This window comes from Peromyscus maniculatus, chromosome 7 (assembly GCF_049852395.1).
Source record: "Peromyscus maniculatus bairdii isolate BWxNUB_F1_BW_parent chromosome 7, HU_Pman_BW_mat_3.1, whole genome shotgun sequence".
In the NCBI taxonomy this organism is placed as follows: Eukaryota; Metazoa; Chordata; class Mammalia; order Rodentia; family Cricetidae; genus Peromyscus; species Peromyscus maniculatus.
Window position 1 is genome coordinate 104,052,519 of NC_134858.1, and position 22,591 is coordinate 104,075,109.

General features: G+C 45.4%; 1 protein-coding gene and 1 long non-coding RNA gene across 2 annotated transcripts in view; one reads left to right on the forward strand and one right to left on the reverse strand.

Moving 5' to 3' along the window:
* Nucleotides 1-18,264, reverse strand: part of LOC102910629 (collagen alpha-4(VI) chain-like) — a 105,137-nt gene extending 86,873 nt beyond the window's left edge. Inside the window, exons 1-7 of the mRNA XM_042281553.2 lie at nucleotides 18,180-18,264; nucleotides 13,586-14,188; nucleotides 10,644-11,231; nucleotides 8,645-9,250; nucleotides 6,000-6,632; nucleotides 3,375-3,920; nucleotides 2,134-2,688 (exon numbers count right to left, since the gene is read on the reverse strand). Of these exons, the coding sequence (XP_042137487.2) occupies nucleotides 2,134-2,688; nucleotides 3,375-3,920; nucleotides 6,000-6,632; nucleotides 8,645-9,250; nucleotides 10,644-11,231; nucleotides 13,586-14,188; nucleotides 18,180-18,255 (3,607 nt within the window). The 5' untranslated portion in view covers nucleotides 18,256-18,264. The remainder of the gene's footprint in view (nucleotides 1-2,133; nucleotides 2,689-3,374; nucleotides 3,921-5,999; nucleotides 6,633-8,644; nucleotides 9,251-10,643; nucleotides 11,232-13,585; nucleotides 14,189-18,179) is intronic.
* LOC143274323 (uncharacterized) lies at nucleotides 3,301-8,982 on the forward strand. The gene is made up of 3 exons (XR_013052921.1): nucleotides 3,301-3,971; nucleotides 8,032-8,137; nucleotides 8,850-8,982. It is a non-coding gene; the product is annotated as an uncharacterized LOC143274323 (long non-coding RNA).
* Nucleotides 18,265-22,591: the final 4,327 nt, after the last annotated feature.

The following is a 22,591-nucleotide window of genomic DNA, read 5'->3' on the forward strand; positions in this document are numbered from 1 at the left end:
CCAGACTAGCCTGGGCTACAGTCAGAGGTCCTGTCTCAAAAAATTAAATGGATAATTCATGTAATCATGTGCATATAAAAACATATACATTTGGAGATAGAAATAACAAAATCATCTCCTATATACATAGTATCTTTTGTAGGAATGTTACAGTTTATGGTTTCATTATACATCCTTCTACATGATTCTATGCCATGGTGTATTATACATTACCCCATACTATAGCATTCTATGACTATATTATGCCTCGCCATATTATATTACACTTCCCTCTATTCAAAGCGTAGTTCACAGACTTGCAGGATTAGTACCACCTGGTAGCTTGTTAGTTTTACAGACTCCTGCCCCTGCCACAGTAAACAACCCCTATTCATGCACAGGCTGTCGGCCCTAATTAAACTCAGTGTGTTTCACACACACACACATGCACACGCACACACATGTACACACATACACACATACACACATATGCACACACACACACATGTACACATATACACACAGAGTTACTTGTTGGGAAGAAGAATGGGTTCATCAAGGTGGAAGGGGAGTGACAGGGGGTGATGGGGGTATAAAAGTGACCGATAAGCATTATGGACATGGATGAAATTTTCAAAGAATAATTAGTCAATTCATTTTTAAAATGCACACTCTGACCTGACCTCAGAGTCTTCATTTTAGCCAGATCCACGATGCTCCAAACGTGTTTACGTTTTTAAGGCCTTGTCATGCTATGTTATACTGCAGCAAATGGCACCACAGTGGCCAGGCATGGTGGTGGCCCATGCCTTTAATCCCAGCACTCAAGAGGCAGAGGCAGGTGGATTTCTGCAGATCAAGGCCAGCCTGGGCTACACAGCAAGTTCAGGGCCAGCCAGGAATACATAAAGAGAACCTGTCTCATAAATAAACAAACAAAATGTACCACAAGACTGTAGAGCCAGCTGCCTAGAGGATGTAGTACAGTGGCAGAGTATTTACTTAGCATTCACAAAGCCTCATTGATGCTGAAGCGGGCAGGCAGTCTGCAGAACAGGAAAGATGGCTCAATGGTTAAGAGCATGGGCTAGTCTTGTAGAAGACATGGGTTCAGTTCCCAGCACTCACAAGGTGGGTCATGACAGTCTGCAACTCCAGTCCTAGGGAGAATCCAACACCCTCTTCTGGCCTCCATGGGCACTGCACACATGTGGTGCACAGACAAACATGCAAGCAAAACATACTCGTAAAATAAAAAAGTACACATTTGAAAAAAACAAAAGTTAGCTATCCTAGGTGTTTGAGATGGAACATAATGGCAGAATACTTTGCCTGGAATGTTCAAGGCCCTGGACTGATTTCTCAAAGCCAGGGTGTGGGGTATATATATGAGTAGAAGTGTGTGTGTGTATATCTATGTGTGTGTGTGTGTGTGTGTGTGTGTGTGTGTGTCTGTGTGTGTGTCTGTGTATATCTATGTGTGTGTGTATATATCTATGTGTGTGTGTGTCCCCTTGTCCATGTGTTAGCTACTGTGATGACTGTGATGATGAAGGTGTTTGTGAGAGTCTCTCACCTACTGAAGGTACCTTTCTATCTCCATCACTCCCTGAAAGTCAAGTCTTAGGGAAAGAAGAGAAGAATAGGTCCAGACTGCCAGGATGGGGTTAGACTGTCTCTGAACCTCCATCTTGGGCAGGGGTGAAGGGAAGTCTACGGAGTAAGGCAGAAAGGAATTAACGACAGCGTTGGTCCTTAGACACAGAATGGAGCAGGCAGCAAGCTTCTGCATAAGGGTTTCACGGAAAAGACTGTGTTCTGCTTCACAAGAGACTGTCTCAGTGACGTGGCTCTCTGCTTGTTCCCTGTCGGTGGTCACAAACCTTCAGGAAGCTGTGCACACACATATTCCCATCTGACTTTGTCTATGCTACGAGGGAAGCATAGTAAGGAATTGTGACGGGTCTGAGAATGTTCAGGTCTCAGGTGGCCAGGGTGGTGACAGGAATAATTAAGAGTCTCCAGAGAAACCTGAGCCACAGCATCAAGAGTTCAGACCCGACAGAGGATCGGAGTTCTACATTGCTGAGACAGCAAACAGGGTCCCTGGCACCTCTGACTGCTTGCAGGCCACGCACCTTCTCTCTCACTCACCTTGGGGACTGCAGACCTCATAGAGAATTTCCTTTTCCAGGTTTTGCAGGGACTCAAAATTTTCTTCATGGTACACTTTGTCCTGGTCATTAGCAATCTCCAAAAGCTGGGTTCTTTGGGCCGCTCCTACCCCAATGGCAAAAATAATTATGTTTCTGTCCCTGAGGGCTTTGGCTGGGGGTGCTACATTATCCTGGGAGACCCCGTCGGTGATCACAATCAAATACTGATAAACACTGGGTCTCCCTCCTCTTAAACTGTCAAAAAAAGGCAGAGTGAAATCCAAGGCTTTCCCAGTGCGGGTACCATCGTTCATCTGTTTGACACTCAAGATGGCTCTGCGCATGTCCACCTTTGAGGAGTATTGGTTGAGCCTGAATTCTTCCCGGGGAGTGGAGCTGAACTGCAGAAGGCCAATCTGAATTTTATCAGGACCAATATGAGATTGGTTCACCATCCTCTCCATGAATTCCTTCATCTTTTCAAAGTCCTTAGGGGCGATGGATTCTGAGCCGTCAATCAAGAAGATGATGTCAGCTTTCTTGCTTTTACAGGCTGAGGGAGGTGGGGACAGCACAAGAGGACATTTGGTCAGACCCTGGAGCCAGTGGATCACAAGTCCCCAACTGACAATCAAGGGTAGCATATACACAGCACAAAAATATTTTTAAAGGGAGTAAAGAGCAGTCAATAAACTTTCAGCAACTCAGCACAAACTAGTCACAAAATAAGACACAGCCGTGGGATAAAGATATAAAATTTGACCAGCTCGGTTTATTCCAGGTCACTGTCACTCTGTGCTCAAAACTCACACACCAGCAAGTGAATTACACACAAAAATAAATAAATAAATAAATAAATAAATAAATAAATAAATAAATAAATAACCATTCAAATAATTAAAGATCCACTAAATAGATTTTAAAAATTCTTAGTCCAGCAGTGGTAAAGCCTCTGATGAGCTGCCCATGTTCCTGTAAACAACCTCTCACCCATGTTCCCATAGCAACTCTAATGAAACTTACCAGGTCACACACAGAGGAAAAGGAAAAAGGGAAAAATGGAGAAAAAACATGAAAGCAGAAGGGGAACAGTTAGGAAGAAAAAGGGGATCAGCAGAAATAGGAGGGAGCAAGGGAGGATACTGGGGTAAGCATGATCAAAATATATACACACGAGGTATCATAATGAAACCCAATCATTACGTATAACTAATACATGATCATTTTCTTAATTCTTACACTCTGAGGAGCAGATGTCCCGAATAACTTCCTGCTGAATGGCTGTCAAGGAGTCAAACTCATAGATGAAAAACATCTTGTTGTTTGCTATTTCCTTAAGCTCGGTTGTATTAGCATCCCTTACTCCAATGGCATAAACGTCGACTCCCATGTCCCTCAAGCCCTGCGCAGCCTCAGCCACCGGGTCTGAAGACTGGCCATCGGTGATGACTATCAGGTACCGGGCAACACTGGTTCTGGCTGTGTCTTCAAAGACCAGGGCCATTCTGCTCAAGGCTTCTCCGGTTGTGGTACCACCTCCTCCCTGCTGGATGTCATCGATGGCTGTCCTCAGCTCTGCCATGCTGGCATATCGGCTGAGGAAAAACTGGCTTATAATTTTGTCTGAGTACTGAACAACTCCAAATCGCACTCTCTCAGGCCCAACGTGGAACATCCTTATCACCGCCTTCATGAATGCCTTCATTTCAATGAAGTCTATTGGTCTGATGCTGCCAGATCCATCAATAAGGAAGTAAATATCCGCCTTCTCCACATGCACGCAATCTGGCCAACGAGAAGAAGCCACAACCCATGAGAACAGAATGTCAGAAGGAGGTGGGTACCCAAAACCACTGATCCCAATCTCCACCCTACTCCCTCGCTCCCATAATCCCCTGAGCATCATAAGCCTTGCCCTGGGCAGACCACAGCGTCAGAAAGGAAACTAGTAGCAGCCACTGTCTCTGTCTATCTGTCTGTCTGTGTGTGTGTATCTGTCTGTGTATATCTTTCTGTCTCTCTGTCTCTGTGTGTGTCTTTCTGTGTCTCTGTCTGCCTCTGTCTCTGTCTCTGTCTCTGTCTCTGTCTCTGTTTCTTTCTCTCTCTCTCTCTCTCTCTCTCTCTCTCTCTCTCTCTCTCTGCCAGTTGCCTGTTGATCAGGATGTAAAAGCTCTCAGCTACTGCTCCAGCACCATGCCTGGAGCATGTATGTGCACCACCCTGCTCCCTGCCATAATGATCCTGGACGAAGCCTCTGAAACTGTAAGCCAGGCCCCAATCAATGCTTTCCTTTATAAGAGTGGCCCTGGCCATGGTGTCTCTTCACAGCAACAGAACAATAACTAAGGCAGTGTGTCATCATTACTCATATTTGACTCCAGAACAGACCACACCACCTTTGAGGTGAGATTTGCAGTTTTGTGTTCACACCTGGTTCACAGGAAGGACAGTCTGTCCCTGTGGGAGCTGACAGGCAGATGGATGCCTGAATTCTAAGAGAAGGATCACTGTGCAGGAAGGAATGTTTGCATCCAGCTCACACAGCAGCAGACCAACACGCTAAGCCACTACCCAGGCTCTTCACGTGATCTTGAGGAGCCCAGGGTTCTGAACACTGCCTAGAATCATACATTCTTGCCAGTCTTGTCAAATTGGGCATTCCTTGCAGTCAGGCTGCTACTGAGCATCCACAGGTATTGCCCACACCAAGTGTTTAAAATGTTCACATACATGTGCATGCATGCATGTGTGCCTGTGTGTGTGTGTGTGTGTGTGTGTGTGTGTGTGTGTGTGTGTGTGTGTGTGTGATGTGTTCACATTGATCAATAACTGGTAGATATTATGATCATTATGATCATCCAGGCAGAATTCTGGTAAAACCATCCAAGCTTCTACTAAAGTCTAAGCTTCCTCTACACTCTAGACTTTGGGATGATTTTCCTGGTTCCGGGTCCCTTCTTAGCCACTGTGCAGCCTGGGACAGATGTCAGCTCTCACACTCTTCAGACCATTTGTAAATTAGCCAGGCTCCTTTTATCCCCTTCTGCCCAACAGGATATAGGCAGAGGATGGACCAGAAAATGAAAGCCATCTTTAATGAAGTTCTCATCCCCAGAACAAAAAGAGAGACTAAAAAGACAGGTCAAGGGGGAAGACTGAGACTCCTTTGTATAATTCATGCTTCTAGACCTCAGGACAAGGAATCAAGAAAATATGAAAGTCATTTAGTTTCATATATATCAGTGATTTTCCCCTGAAGATATAATCACAGGCTTGAATTTCTAAGTCAATTATCTATATTTCAGTGATTTGAATTTAAATCTATTATTTGTAGTTGAATCTAAGAAATACTAGCAGGGGAGAGAAAAATAGAAAAGCAGACACAAAGGCTTTCACAGCTGTCAAACGGGTTAAATTTCCTTGTTAAACAAGGTGTGGTGGTACAGGACTGTAATCCCAGTGCTTGAGAGTGGAGACAAGAGGAAAAGGGTTCAAGGTGAACATCAGCTCGTAGTGAACTTGAGGCCAGCCTGGGCTACAAGAGACCTTTTCTCAAAAAGTAAGACACTTACCAGGAATCACACTTCCTCTGCACTGCTTAGAACCAAGACAAAAATAAAGATTTTTCTAAGGTGAGGTTTCTGTTTTTTAATGAGTTGACCCCACTGTGGGAAAAGAATAGGAAGGACACACACACTCACACACACACACTCACACACTCACACACACACTCACACACATACACTTACACACACATTCACACACACACACTCACACACACCTATACTCACACACACATACACTAACACACACACACACACACACACACACACACACACACACAAATGCATCAAGCCCTCCTACCTTCTTGTGCTCTTTCTAGAGTAAAACTCCTCTGAGGATAGATTCTGCTCACGGTCTCAGGGCAGAGCCTGTTTTTAAGTTTGTTTTCCACAATGACGAGTTGCAGGAAGGACTCTAGGCGGATGGCATGCTTCCAGGGAGGATATGTAGAAATCTTCTCCAGGTCCTTATTCTCAGAGGCAGGCTGGATGCCCACTGCATAGATGGTGACCCCGGCCCTGCGGAGGTGAGAAGCAGGGGTAGACACATTGTCTACAGAGGGACTTTCCATGATGACCACAGCTATCTGCTGCACGCCTTGATTGGACCGGCTACCCTTCTCTGAAATGAAAACTTCATTCCTCAGGAAATCCAAAGCAGAACCGGCCTTCGTCCTTCCTCTTCTTCCGTGGAAGGTCAACTTGTCCAAATGCTGTAAGATTTGGGCAGCGTTTTGATATGTATCCAGGGAAAACTCCAGCTGTGGTTCCTCACTGTAAAAGACCAAGCTGATTCTCACAGCATGAGGATCAATGTTGAGAGATTGGACAGTGGTCTTCAGGAAATGGACAACTTGTTGGAAATTGGATTGCCTGGCCCTGCTAAATTCCTCAACAAGGAACACCAAGTCAGCTGGAACGGCAGTTGGACATGCTGGAAACCAGAAAGACATAACGGGTTTCAGCATGAGAAAAGAGGAATAAAGAAAACACTCGTGTATAAAGGTATCACCATGATGAGGTCTACGTGCCACAATAATGTGTTTAAGGTTTTAAGTTACAATATGTTAACTTCTACTTGTGGGCTTTAGAATTTAGAGAAAGTCTTTTTAACATGATAGTCAAAACGCATCAAGGGGTTCATGCCTATCCCAAAATTCTCTCTCTCTCTCTCTCTCTCTCTCTCTCTCTCTCTCTCTCTCTCACACACACACACACACACACACACACACACACACACACACACACACACACACCACACACACACATGCACAACACATACACACACAGAGTATTTACATCTATTTCAGTTTACAGATGCCCATCATAAAGTCACTCAAGATCACCTTCCAGTTTGTGTAATGATCTTAGAAGCTCTGCATGTTGGCTTGCTTTTTCCTTCATTTTCTACCTTCAACAAGAAGACTCTAGGTCAATATGCCCTTCACAGGTCTAAAACACATTTATTTAATCACTTCTCCCCCCACCGCCCTTGGTGTTATTTCAACAGAGACAACATGAAATTCTGAGAGCTTTGTGAAAATCCTTCTCCCAATATTGGGCTAACTGGACAAGGTGAAGCATGCCTGTAATCCCAGACCTTGGGAAGCTGAGGCAGAGGATCACAAGTTCAAGACCAGCTTGATCTAGTGAGACTGTGTCTCAAAAAAAAGAAATTGAGGAGCTGGAAACATGGCTCAGTGGTTAAGAGCACTTTCTGCTCTTACAGTGGACCTGGACTCAGTTCCAAGCATCTACATGACAGCTCACAACCACCTGTAACTCCAGAACCAGGAGTCTGATGCTCTCTTCTGGCCTCTGGGGACTCCTTCGTGTCTGTGGTGCACACAAACTCACATAGGCACACACACATACACATAAAAATAATAAGCCAGGGGCTGGAAGGATGGCTCAGCAGTCAGGTGCACTGGCTGCTCTTCCAGAGAATCTGAGTTTGATTCCCAGCACCCACAGGTGGCTCTCAGCCATCTGTAGCTCTAGTCCTAGGGGATCCGAAGTCCTCTTTTGGCCTCCACAGGCTTCAAGCATTCACGTGGTACACAGACATACATGCAGGCAAAACACCCACACACACAAAATAACAATAAAAAATGGAAGGATGATGGTCAGCCTAGAAAAAGTATGTAGTAGCTTAGGCTATTCTTTAGAAATATTCGCTCCCTGCTCCTCGCATGCCCATGCAAACGATGTACTTTCTTCCTCCACTGATTCTGACAGTCGTGTGAATTACTTTGACTAATAGTGTATCATAAGGTACTGCAGGGATCTGAGAAGCATTTACACAATTGGATTTTTCTCTTGGGTCTCTGCAGTTTCCACCGGGAGAATTTGCTCAGGGCAGCTGGGTTGACCTCAGAAGCAGAGCCATACTTAGCTAGTCAAGCCCCATCTAAACCTCAGATCTGTGAACAAACGAAGGTAAGATCAGCAAATCTCTGCCATGGGACTTACCCATGGTCAGCTGACCCAGACCTAGGAGGATAAATTATTATTCCAAGCACTGACTGCAGATGCTTAGCAGCGTATTCATGGTAACCGAAGATACTACAAGATGACAACTGAGGTACTCCATGTCCCCTTTCTCTTCCCTATCTACAGGGACAAGTATCCTAACACTGAGGAATGCCCTCAGTAGAAGGCTTTCCCAACACTTTCTTTCTTTTCCCCCTCCTTAAAAAAAGGGGGGTCTCACTATGTAACTAATGAAGCATGACTCTAAACTTCAGACTCCCTGCCTCTCTACCTAGAGTGCTAAGGTAATGGGAATGTAATGTTGTACGCGTGATGTCATGCTGGAAATCAAACTCAAACCTTCATGCACGCTGGGCAAGCACCCCACCAATTGAACTACACCCCCAGACCCCCAGATCTTCTTCATATACTGTGACTTCCTGGTGACTCACATAGCCAAGGATCAAGGCTTACCTCCAGCAGCTCCATCTGCAGCCTCTCTCCTGACCTCAGGCTGTTGGGTCCCCTGGATCACCACATTGACATCCTGCAATAGCTGCCTGACTCTGTCTTCTCCCTGCAGGTCAGCCACAAACACCAGAGACCCTATGCCCTCCAGTTCCGTCCTGTCAGAGTCCTGCACCCCCACAGATATGATGTTCACGCCTCTCTTCCTCAGGATCTGTGCAGCATCCCCGACCTCACCCTCAGATTTGCCTGAGGTAAAGACCACTGCGTACTGGGGAACGCCCTGGAAGATCCGGCTTCCTGCTGCCTCCTGGAAGAAAGTCTGGTGAAGAAACCGAAGGGCTCGGCCTGTCCTCCTGGAGCCACCTCGGAGCACCAAGTGCTCATGGATGTGTGTGATCATCTCATTCCGAGTCTTATAGGTATTAAACAAAAACTCAGCGTAACCTTGATCACCGTACTGAGCCAGCCCAATCCGGTACTTGTCCTTGCCAACCTCCAGCATGCCAATAATTCCAGAGATGAAATTCTGCATCCACTGGAAACTGGCATGTGATGTTTCCTGTGAGGTGTCAATAAGAAAGACCACATCTGCATAGGTCTTGGTAGACTCTAGAAGTAAAAGAAGGAGGTGGGAGGAAAAGATAAATCAAATCAAGTTCTTATGAGAAAAGTGGAATACAAGGATGGTTTGACGTGGGCAATAACAAGGACAAGTAGTATATTGACACTACATTGTACACCCAGGACTTGTCCCTTCTCTGCTTGGGACTCTATCAAAGGCTCTCTCTGTCTCTGTCTCTGTCTCTGTCTCTCTCTCTCTCTCTCTCTCTCTCTTCCTCCACCTCTTCTTCTTCTCCACCTCTTCCTTCTCCTCTCCGGTCTGCTTCTTTACTGCCTACTTCATATTCTTCTTCCACCAACAAGAAGGCAAGAAACAAACCACTACTGCATGGCCTCTGGGAATCACAGGTCCTCATCTACTCTGTCCATCTAACCCTCATGACTCGTTCTTTATGAGATTATTGTCCCCATCATGAAGGTGAAGGCAATGAAGAGAAGTAAAGCTGCTTCAATGCTCAGATAGCTGCCAACATGACCACTGCATGGCATGGTTAAGGGAAAGGGTTTTCAATTGTACTTAAGAGAGATCAAATATCCAGAGGCATCTAGAAGAGCCCAGAGCAGACAGAGGAAGAAGTAGACTGAACATGGCCAGCAGACTGGACATGACCAGGGCTGGGGAAGCAGGAGAGCAGGGGAGAGTGGTGGAGATAGTGAGATAGCAAGAGACAGAGAATAGAAAGAGCATAGTGAGAAGAGCCAGAGCAGAGAGTAACGAGAATAGCAGGGTTATAAGGAGGATGAGTAGCTGTGGAGAGGGAAGCCTGTGAGCTGGAGGGAGTTTGGGGTAGAGGAGGGGGTGAGAAGGGCTGGGATGATAGCATGGACTTTGAAAAGTGTAACATGTACTTGTAATACTGAGGGAGCCTGGAGGCCAGCGTGTGCTTTGATATGCTGCTAGGCGCCACAGTTGGCCATCTGTCCCTTCTGTCAGAAATAAGAGAAATGACTTCTTTTGGCAGGTGGAAATGGGTTTTACAAGTTCCTGGAGAATGCTGGCTTTTATCTAACTGCCAAAAATCCTCCTATAGTCCAGCCTGAACTCATTCTGGATATACGAACTGCTTTTTGTAGTTTGGGGAATTGGAGTTTCCTTTGGACCGGACAGTAACTAAAATGTGGCAGATGCAAGATTTAAAAAGCATGTCTTCTGGACTCCAAACCTCATGCTGTTTCCTCTAAACAACTCAGCAGCGCATCCCCTCACTTCTTTCCTACTCATGAACACTCTAGTCACCATTCAAGCCCAGCTCAACTTCTTTTCCTCTCTGAAGCAGTCGCAGATGCTCCCACGATAGTAGGTCTTTCTTCCCCTTTGGGAGCACATTACTGCATTGCAATTGAGTGGTAGATTTGGAGTGGTAGATTGAACATGGCTTACTTTTCATCTCTCTCTCCACTGTTGAACACAGAGCCTGAAGGAGGCTTCCTGAGAACTCCTCCAAGATGCTGAAGTTTTCTGTGTTGAAGAGAAACTTCTCAAATGGTTCACTGGCTATTTTTTGCAACTCTTGGACATCTTGAACATTGATCCCTACCACATACACAAAGACTCCATCTCTTTTCAGCTGGTCAGCTGCATCCTGGACCTCATCATTTGACTCCCCATCTGTCACCAGGATAACTATCTGAGGAACCCCATCCTTGGCCCGGCTTCCACTCATCTCAGTCAAGTAGTTGGCCCTGATGTACTCTAGGGCACTTCCTGTATTTGTGCCTCCAGTGCTGTAGGAGAGATTCCGGATCCATTCCAGGACCATGCTCTTCAGAGAGGACTGCTTAAGCTGAAAGGCGGGGTGGATGTTGTCACTATACTGGACTAGTCCCACTTGGACCTGATCATTGCTGATGTCAAGCCCCAAGACAACAGAGTGAAGGAAGTTCTTTACTTTCTGGAAGTTCTGGGGTCCAATGCTAGTTGAGCTGTCCAGTAAAAACACAATGTCAGCCAGGGATGCTTCTGGGCAAACTGTAAGAAAGAAGGGAAGGAATGAAGTCTCAGAGGTTTTGTTCTAAACACTTAGAGTCTGTAAAGCAGAATGGTGAACAGAAAGATAGGGCAAGGGCAGTGTGCTGGGGAGTTATGTCCCTTCCCTCCACCCCCTCGTCTTCCAAGGCTTCAGGCTGCTCTGCTGCTACCGCCACCTCCAGCCTTGGAATCCACGGGACAGTGCCTAGACTCACATCAAGAAGCTAACCCTTTTGAAATTTTGACAGCATCCTGCAAGAGGGTGCTCTTCTCTCCTGTCAGGGATGCTCTGTCTCCCCTCTCCTGATGAAAACCTCAGGCATGTGCTGGCACAAACGGGTCAGAGAGCTAGAATATGTCACATCTTCTTTAGCAGGTCACCCTGCCTGTCGACCAGTTAGTGGTCCTGCGATCTGTTTGTCACTCACTTCTTTGAGACCTTTCTTCTCTGCCCCGCTGTAATCTTTACACCAGTCCCTACATGCTCGCAGGTGTTTTGGGTATCATCTACCATAGCAGACATCAATCCTCTTTCCAGGTCCCGCTGGTTCTTTTTGACCATTTCTAAGCATTGCTCTTTGGAAAACTTCCCTCCAACTCCTGCCTTTTTCTCAGTTTTACAAAAGCCAGTTTCTTGCTGGACCTAGATTCAAGGTCAAGACAACCCTGAGATATAACATCTGCTCTTGAGTTCCCACGAAGGGTCAGGACAACACCAGCCTTTGTGGGACTCCCTTCCTTACTTCCCTCTACATCTCTGTCCAGCAGAGCCTTATTGACTGCCCTCCCCCTCCCCGCCCCCAATCTAGCGTACCTCCTGTAGACAATGGGTCTAACAGTCCTAGGAACCAAATCTTTAGCTCTACCACGGACCTGTGGTACCTCTAACCTCAGTTTCCTCATCTGAAAAGTGCAAAAATAATGATGCTAATCATCCTGCTTATTTACAATTTTGAGATAGTAAATCAGCCTGATGAGTAATGTAAACAAGGTTTACAAACTCTATAGAGCAGCAGTTCTCAACCTGTGGGCGGAGACTCCCTTCACAGGGGTCACCTAAGACCATCAGAAAACACAGATATTTACATTATAATTCATGACAGTGGCAAAACTACAGTTATGAAGTAGCAGTGAAAATAATTTTATGGTTGGGGGAATCACCACAACATGAGGAAGTGTATTAAAGTGTCACACCATAGGAAAGTTGAGAACCACTGGTCCAGAACAACAAGCAGATGGTGGTTATGACTACATACAATACATAAAATGTCTTTGTAAACCTTAAGTGATATTTCAAAAGTGTATAATATCTATTTAGCCTTAGGAATGCCACACTGGGGGGGGTCAAGTTTAGGACTTCTTCCAATTCATATACTCTTATAGGAAAATATCAAAATAATGAAATAATGAAGGTCTGTCCTCTTGTGGATTTTTATGGAGACATACAAAATCATCTTTCTCTACTTGAAGTTCTATGCTTTAGGAAATTCAATGCAGGTGTCCACAAATGTAGGGATTTTTTAAAGCAAAGTTGTATGTTTTCTAATAAAGTTAAGTAAAAAACATAAAGAATTTTCATCATTTGGGTCTTATCACTAGCAAAACAAAGTTGAGGACAGGCATGCCCTCTCGTAGGCGCCAATAGGCGAAACAGTAGGAAATGCACATGGGATCCTGGTTTTGCAGCCACTGTGCCAAGCTTTTTATTGTTTGTTTGTTTGTTTTTTGAGACAGGGTTTCTCTGTGTAGTTTTGTGCCTTTCCTGGAACTCACTCTGTAGACCAGGCTGGCCTCGAACTCACAGAGATCCACCTGCCTCTGCCTCCCGAGTGCTGGGATTAAAGGCGTGCACCACCACCGCCCGGCCCAAGCTTTTTAATGATACTCTCTTGTTTAGTGCTTCCAATTCTCTGAGACAGGAACCAAGGTCCTGGGAAGAAAATTCCGATCCAGAGAGGTGAAATGGCTGGTCCAAGATGACACCAAAAGTGAAAAACTAGATCTAAGGCTAGGTCTCTCTTTTCTCTAAATGTGTTCTCTTAACCAACAGGCTGACAGCAGACCAAGCAAACATCTGGGTCCTCCCCGTCCTGTGGCCCCTTAAACCCAGAATGATAATATCACTCTAGGAGCAAACACTCCTTCATCAAAATGGACTTATGCTCCTTCAGTGTATGGCCCCACCACAAGGCCCACGGGATGGGTGAGATGTGGTCAGTGGATGCATCATGTTGGGTGAAATTCTAATCTCTGAGTTAAATACGCCCACAAACAAACAAGAGGGTAGTGAGGGGTACAAGAAAGACAAAGCTTGGGGTTCTTTGACGTCCAGATGAGAAAGAAGGAAAGGGTACCTGGAGACCTGTGCCCAGTGGGTTGAGCTGCCTTTGCTAGGGTACTGCAGAGCTCTTGCCGAAGCTTCTGGGCGAGGCCAGGCAGGCTAGAGAAGTTGGGAACGAAAAAGGTGAATTTATCCTTGGGAATACTCGAGATCTCTCTGAACTCAGCCTGAGCTGCATCTCCAACGCCGACGGCATACAGCAAGATTCCTGCCCTCCTGAGCGCTTCGGCAGGTTCCCGGATGTTGTCCTCCGCTGGGCCACTGCTCATCACCAGGGCCATCTGAGGCACCCCTTTGTTTGCCCGGCTCCCCGCTTCTTCCTGGAAGTGGTGCTCTAGGATGAACTGCAGAGCCTGGCCCATCTTGTTGCCTCCAGGCTTAAACTGAAGTTGCTGGATGTGTCTCAACACGTCACCTTTGCGGTGGTAGGTAGAAAGCAGGAATTCAAAAGCAGGTGTGTCGCTGTACTGGGCCAGACTCACACGGATGGTGTCTTTGCTGACATTGAAGCTGTTTGCCAAGGTATGCAAGAATTTCCGCACACTGCGGGCTTGCTGGGGGTTGATGCTGGTGTGCACCAGAAACACGACATCCCCCTTAGAGGCCTCCCTGCAGACTTCAAAAGAGAATGACCTTAAGTTAAAAAGTACAAGTGGACAGCTACTAGCTAAGAGCCAGGCTCATTCAGTGCCCTGTCCTCCTCGCCACAGGTGTCCAATGGCAGGCAGCCCCGACACACTGTTCCTTCCTTTTCCTGCATCCCATGTGTACCAGCTGCCCTTGCTCACCTGCCACCTTCCCATCTTCTTCTTAGACATTTGACCCTCCAGTTAGGTCCCTCACCCAGGTTCTCCATACCGCCTGCACACTTAATAAGAAACCCACTTTCTACCAGTAGGGGGTGCTGTTAAAAACACTCAGACTCCCAGCACTCGGGAGGCAGAGGCAGGCAGATCTCTGTGAGTTTGGGGCCAGCCTGGTCTACAGAGCGAGATCCAGGACAGGTACCAAAACTACACAGAGAAACCCTGTCTTGAGGAGGAGGAGGAGGAGGAGGAGGAGGAGGAGGAGGAGGAGGAGGAGGAGGAGGAGGAGGAGGAGGAGGAGGAGGAGGAGGAAAAAGAAGAGAAAAGAAAAGAAAAGGAAAGGGAAGGGAAGGGAAGGGAAGGGAAGGGAAGGGAAGGGAAGGGAAGGGAAGGGAAGGGAAGGGAAGGGAAGGGAAGGGAAGGGAAGGGAAGGGAAGGGAAGGGAAAGGAAAGGAAAGGAAAGGAAAGGAAAGGAAAGGAAAGGAAAGGAAAGGAAAGGAAAGGAAAGGAAAGGAAAGGAAAGGAAAATACTCAGACTTCTTTTCCTGGCTGACACACATTTTCTCCCTAGCTGCCATAGTGGGAGGGAAGGGTGAGGGAAGACAGCATTTACAGGAAAGGGGCTCTGTTATTGTTGTTATCATCTCATCAGTGTATGTGTGTGCCACAGCATGCATGTGGACGTCAAAGGACAGCTTCACAGAGTCTGTTCTCTTTCCATCTTCACATGGGTTCAGAGATCAAACTCTGGTCATCAGGCTTACATCACTCAGTGGCAATAGCCTTTACCCAGTGAGCCATCTTGTTGGCCCAAGGATGGAACTCTTTAACAATAATGAAAACAAATGAAGAAATGGAAATTGTAGAGCTAGAAGTCATTGTAACCAGTGGAGTGTAGCCACTAGTCATCCGTGATCATTGGGCTCTTGAGTGCAGCTAGTGTGAAGGAAAAACAAGACTCTATATACTTTACTGCATTTTCATACTCAAATAGTCAAATAGTCACAATAGACTAAAAACAAACTACTTAAATAGTCACAGACAGCTAGGAGCCACTGTATTGGACAACACATGTATAAAATAAGACATCTCATTCACCCAAGGGTGGCACCACCACTTAGAGTGGTCCCACCCACATCAGCCATCAATCAAGAAAATGTACCACAGGCCTGTCTGGTAGGGACATTTTTTCTCAAATGGGATTTCTTCTCCCAAAATGACTGTAGCCTATGTCAAGTTGACATAAAACTGATCAACATAGCACCCCACAGACATTCCTTCAAAGAGCTTGACAGAGCCCAGCTCTTCCAACATCCAACCCATAAAAGTTAATTTTTTTTAATCCCATACTGTAGAAATGAAAGATCCAATACAGGCATAAACAGAGAAGGACTGGGTAAAATTTGGTAAAATCGAGGGACATCAAATCCCTGTCTCCTCTGGAATCCTGGGAGCTGCCTTGCAGAAGTTTGCCTGGTCATAAAACCAAGTGGAGTCCGACTGTAGAAAAGGCAGAAAGGTATCACACAGAATGTGTTGCTCTTGGGCTCTTCCATTGGGAAAAGAGAATTCAGTGACATCCAGAAATGGCTAATTGGCTTCTGCCCTTGTGATGGCTAATCTTGGTTGCCAACCCAACTACATCTGGAATCAACTAAAACCAAGAAGCTGGGCATCCCTGTGAAAGGATTTTCTTGATGGGATCATTTGAGGTGGGAAAACCCACCCCAAATCTGGGCCATGCCTTCTAGTGGCAGCCTATATAAAAAGATGTGGACAGAGGCTCTGGCTTTTTGCCTGCTTGCCCTCACTTTCACGGGCAAGTTCATCTAGCCTACTGCCAAATCGTTCCTCCATCCTACTCCGGAGTCATTGCTCCCTGATATTTAGAATCTACTTCAGAATTCCAACGTAGACCAAAGACCAGGAGCTCTCTAGGAATCTCCAGGAGTCCAGCACCAGACTGGGACTGCTGAGATATCCAGTTTCATGGACTGAACAACTACCATATTCTTGGCCTTTCCATCAGGAGATAGCAATGTTGGACTACTGAGACCACAGCCTGTAAGTCACTCTCACACATTCCCTTTGTGTGTGTGTGTGTGTGTGTGTGTGTGTGTGTGTGTGTGTGTGTGTGTTGTGTGTTATTTATTAATACTATAGTAATATTAATTATATATATTAATATAATACATATATATATTCGTTCTATCAGTCGTTCCTTTAGAGAACACTGACTAATACACATCTCTCACAGGAGCAAACACAGCCATAAAGCTTTCCCTGGTCCTTCCAAACTGAAGGAACCACCCCCAGCTGTAGCCTATTTTTTCCAGCAAGTATTGTTCGCACCACAAGACACCCCAGAGGTACCTCCTGCTTTCATCATACTGTCTCCATTACTTCTTTGTAGTTCTAGAAGGTATTTGAAACATGACAAGACTTACTGTCACAGCTCGGTTCACAGGAAGGGGAGACAGAGTCAAGGGGAAGGGGAAGAGCTTCATTCGGAGTTTTCACCAACAAATGACAGTCTGTGCACCTGCATTTGAGTATTTAAAGCTCAATAGTGTCTCAGTGGGGCTTCAACGGTGTCTCAGTGGAGTTTCAAGCCACTTAAAAATATGTTCCCTTGACAAGACTTCCATTTTGAAAAGTCTATGCAATCATTAAATTGACTGCCAAATGGGCTGGGGAAATGACTCAGTAAAGTGTATGCAACCATGAGGACCTGAGTTCATATCCTCAGCACCCATGTAGAAGCTGGGTACCACAGTACACACCTGGAATCCCAGCACTAGAGAGCTCACTGGCCAGCCAGCCTACCCAAATCAAGCTCTGGGTTCAGTGAAAAATCCTGTCTCAAAAAATAAGGTGGGCCAGGCAGTGGTGGTGCACACCTTTAAACCAGCACTTGGGAGGCAGAGGCAGGCGGATCTCTGTGAGTTTGAGGCCAGCCTAGGCTACAGAGTGAGATCCAGGATAGGCACCAAAACTACACAGAGAAATCCTGTCTCGAAAAACCAAAAAATAATAATAATAATAAGGTGGACTGAAAAGGTAATATCTCTAGTGTCCACATGCACACATATGTGCACAAGCACCTGAAAGCACACATGAACACACCTATATGTATACCATGTGAACATACCCATCTGCACATACACTACACACACACACACACACACACACACACACACACACACACACACACACACACACATATAAAGACTACAAAAAATTGCAGAGGTGTCACTCGCATTGGACAAAAGTACCCACCTCATGATGACAATTCCCCTCAGAACAGCTCTGTCACAGAGACAAAGCAGACCACACAACTCTTACAAAGCCCTGTAACAGGCTTTTTAGAGCCTGGTAATACATTCAAAAACAAAACACAATGCTTTTTTTTTTTTTTCCGAGACAGGGTTTCTCTGTGTAGCTTTGTGCCTTTCCTGGATCTCACTCTGTAGACCAGGCTGGCCTCGAACTCACAAAGATCCTCCTGCCTCTACCTCCCAAGTGCTGGGATTAAAGGCGTGCGCCACCACCGCCCAGCTAGCACAATGCTTTTAATATATCTATATATTTAATATATCTTAACATTTGGGGTTAAGTATTTTTTAAAAATCAAGTACTCATCCCTCACTAAGTGCTTCCAAATTCCAAGGAAATTCTCCTTCAAGGAATCTATTCCGTTTCATTAATTGTGATGCTCCCATCATATTTCCTTTTAAAATTGTCACTACTACCAGGTCCCCGGCAAGCAAGCATTTGGAGTTTAAGAATTCCATATATTACCAATCATTTGTGACTTAATGAGGCCCAGACTAGCTGCAAGGGAGATGATCAACCAAAATGTCTTCCAAGTCCCCATGCTGGCTGTGATCCTAGAGAGAAAAAAGAAAAGAAAGAAACCTTATGATTAAAAATTACGTCTTCATTTAAAATGGGTGTATCACATTGTGTGTAAGTTATACTTTAGTAATGTTGACAGAAATTTGGAAGACAGGTTCTCAAGTAGTTGGGTATGGGCACGTAGCCTGTAACCCCATCCCCGCCACAGGAGAGGAAGTGGGGAAGACAGAATGATGCTGGGGGCTCATTGCCCAGCCAGTCTAGCCAAAATGGCAAGTGCCAGATTCAATGAGAGACCTTGTCTCAAAAAAATAAAAACGTTGAAGGGCCAGCAAGACGGATGGCTCAGTGGGTGGCGTGGCTTTCTCCCAAGGCTGACAACCTGGGTTCAACCCTGAAACCCACATTACAGAAGGAGAAACCAACCCTTGCAGGTTGTCCTCTGACCCCCACAGCTGTGCCATAGCACATGAGTGCACACATACAAATAAATAAGTGCACAGGAAATAAGTAAGTGAAATAATGTGGAACCGTCATTGAGGAAGACATCCTGACATTGACCTCTGGCTTCTACACATGCCTATATAGGTGAGCATACCCACCCATACATATAAGACACATACATGCATCTAAAATAATTAATTATTATGATGATAATAATAATGATGATGATAATTTTAAAAAAAAAACCTTGCTACACTTCTTTAATTGTTTAAGGAAAGTGTCCCACTAGTCTGAATTGGGGAGAATTCTGTAAACACTGGCGTGTACACCTCAGACTTGCTGTTTACAGCTGTGCAGAAGTGGTTTATGGGTGGGGGAAGCATATGGGAGTGGGGGGTAGAACTCCCACTTCACACACTGAATTCATTTGGTGGAACATAAACATTTCTGGGTGATTTTGCTTGTATTTTTATACAAGAGTTAGATGACCCGATAAACATTTGCAACATCCAGAAATAGTCCAATGTCTTGAAACACATCTGCCTGGTAAGATCAGCTTAGCCGGAGCATATTTTATATTCCCCTGGATGGAACATACCATAACCTCTTTCCCCTGACCTTGAAACTTTTTTTTTTTTTTTTTTGCTGTAAGAACAGTGTAGTAATCACATTGAGTGTGAGGCTCCAAGTGGAGCACGTGACACCCTATCTTTATGTTCTTGGCCATCACTCTGAAGCCATAGAACTCTGGAAGATAAGTTGATGAGTCAAAAATCCACTAAATAGTGCATCCTGGGCAAATTGCATCAATTCTCTATGCCTGAGTTTCCCCAACAGCACCTACCTTATAGTGCTGTGATCAAAATTGAATGAGTTCATCTTGGTAAAACATTTTATCCATGAAAATGGCAAGAAAAAGTGAGCCAGAATAAATCCATGCATGACCCTCATATGATAACATATGACATTCCAGCTGGCAGTGGTAGCACACGCCTACAGTCCCAGCACTCAGGAGACCAGGGCAAAGGGAGCAGAGGTCCAGGCCAGTCTGGGCTAACAGCAAGACCTTGTCTCAAAGTAAGTAAATAAATAGCCAGGTGTTGTTAAGGCAGAAATATAGTCATGAGTTCAAGCCTAGACTGGGATATATAGTGAATTCCAAGGCAGCCTGGGCTATGGATTAAGATCCGGCGCAAGGGAAGAAGGAAGGAAGGGAGGGAGGGAGGGAGGGAGGGAGAGAGGAGGGATGGAGGGAGGGAGGGAGGGAGGGAGGGAGGGAGGGAGGGAGGGAGGGAGGGAGGGAGGGAGGGAAATAAAAGGTTGTACTTCAATATTGTTTAATTCGGGGCTAATAATGTTACATATAAAATACAACCTCCCAAGAAGGCATCTATATTTTCATTTCCCATTATGTCCTCTGCATTATAATTAATGCAATTAGTCATAAAAAGAAGCATTTTTAGACAATTGTAAATAAAATCTAGTGGGAAAATCAAACATTTATAAACGTTTGACAGCTGTGCATATATGTGATGAATATACATTAATGACTTGACGTTTACATTATAGATACTATTTCAGGAAGCTGTTTAAGTCTGATAGTTTGCATTTAAACATGCAGTGCCCACCATCAAATCAAGACATAAAACTATTAAAGTGTGCTTAGGTTGGGAAACCAGAGGATATTGAGTCCAGTAACTAATGGTGTTGCAGCAGAGAAAGACTTCTCTCAAAGCATGTTAAACAATTAACTCACATGAACTCACTCCAGTTCTGGGTACCTGCACAAGACTGAGTCCCTTGGGAGTTGGAGACCTAGTTCAGTGGTTAAGAGCACTGGCCCATGTTCAATCCCCAGGTACCACATAGCAGCTCACAACCGTCTGTAACTCCAGTCCCGGGGGATCTGATGCCCTCTTCTGGCCTCCATGGCATCACACACAAACACACATAGTGCACAGGCATATGTAACCAGAAGTTTCTCCGTGCCTGCCCAGCCCTGTGGTCCCATCTCTCAAAATACTATTTATTAACTTATGGCCATGGCCTATGGCTCAAGCTTCTTGCTAGCTAGCTCTTATCTTAAATTAACCCATTTCTATAAATCTATACTTTGCCACATGTCTGTGGCTTACTGGTACTTTTATATCTTGCTTCTCCTGGCAGCGGCTAGCAGTGTCTCTCTGCCTCTCCTTTCTCTTCCTGTCTATCTGCTTGGATTTCCGCCTGCCTCTAAGCTACCTTGCCATAAGCCAATGCAGCCTTATTTGTCAATCAATCAGAGTAACACATATTCACAGCATACAGAAAGACGTCCCACAGCAGGCATGTATGTAGGCAAAACAAAAATTAAAAGTTTGCATATGTAGGAAAAATTAAAAGTTTGAGTATGCCACTTGGGCTGACAATGCTCCCCACAAAAGCCACAGACTACCTAACAAAACCCCAGTGTCATGCGTGAGAAACCTTCTTAAAGTTATTGTTCAAGGTTGTCCAAGTACTCCCAAAACAATATAGGCTACTGCTGTTGTCTGGGGTTGCCTCTCCGAAACTGAAGGTAAGTTCTATTACAAAAGACACCGCACACTTTGGACACAAGACTCAGAAGATTCTAGCTGGATCCAGCCTGAAAGCCTCCTTCCCATTGCCTAGCTCCCATAGTACCAGAAGGTGCTGTGCAAGCTGCCAAAGGGGGCAAACCATCAATAGTCCTACCCAACTGTGAGGCCTATATACCACAACAATGGCATACATGGCTTGTTATCCCTAAAGGTACAGTAGTGGCACTCCTATCTTGGCAGTAACCAACGACTGTCCAGTTGGACTTTAGACCTACTTAACAGGAAGAAAGCCATGCCTGGAACTAGAAATCTAGCCAGCCACTCACGACCAGGGAGGTCGTGGATCTTTAGACTGGGATGCCATTTTCCTGGAGCAGTACAATTCCTAACTGCACTCTGAAACTTGTCCTGATAGACACAGATAAGTGTAGCTGTCGCACCGCACCCAAGAAGCTTCTCTTTACAGCAAATGTAGACCATTACAGAAAACCACAACGGGTCCTCATACCAAAGACGCACTGGTCCTGGGATGCACAGCTCCCACGGACACATCTGCTCCACAACTCCTACACCTACAGCTCAGGGAACATCACAGAAGCGGGGTCAGAAAGAGTCTCAGAGACAGAGAAACAAGTCTACAGTGAGACTGTGTCTCCTAGAAATGGCCGGGAAGCCCCCGTGACACCGCAACAATATGGCTGCCTAAACAAGACCCCAGCAAAGAACTACAGGCACCTAATGACTGCTAAAAGAGGCTGAATCGGTTTCTCCCAGGGATGAGCCTCCTAATTGGCTATCAGTACAAAGTGATCAGCCCGGAAGTCATATATACACAAGCAACACTAAACAGACTTAGTAGGTTGTGTTTATATATTTACACACACTTACATATTTACAGATATATATGTATATATACATATGTATGTGTACGCATATATACATAGATATCACAGTAATAAAAAGAGGCCATTAATTTGAAAGAGAATAAAGGGGGATTTGGAAGGGTTTAGAGGGAGGAAAGGGGAGAAGAGATGTGATGTAATAATATCTGAATTAAAAATGTAGGCCGGGCGGTGGTGGCGCACGCCTTTAATCCCAGCACTCGGGAGGCAGAGGCAGGCGGATCTCTGTGAGTTCGAGGCCAGCCTGGGCTACCAAGTGAGTTCCAGGAAAGGCACAAAGCTACACAGAGAAACCCTGCCTCGAAAAACCAAAAAAAATAAATAAATAAATAAAAATAAAAATGTAAGGAAAGTCCCTCAATATTTCACCACAGTGGGGAGGGGCTTCTGAGGCCCAGCCCTTCTTGAGGGACTATTGGCAGTTAGTGGTTGCTGAGGAGGGTGGATC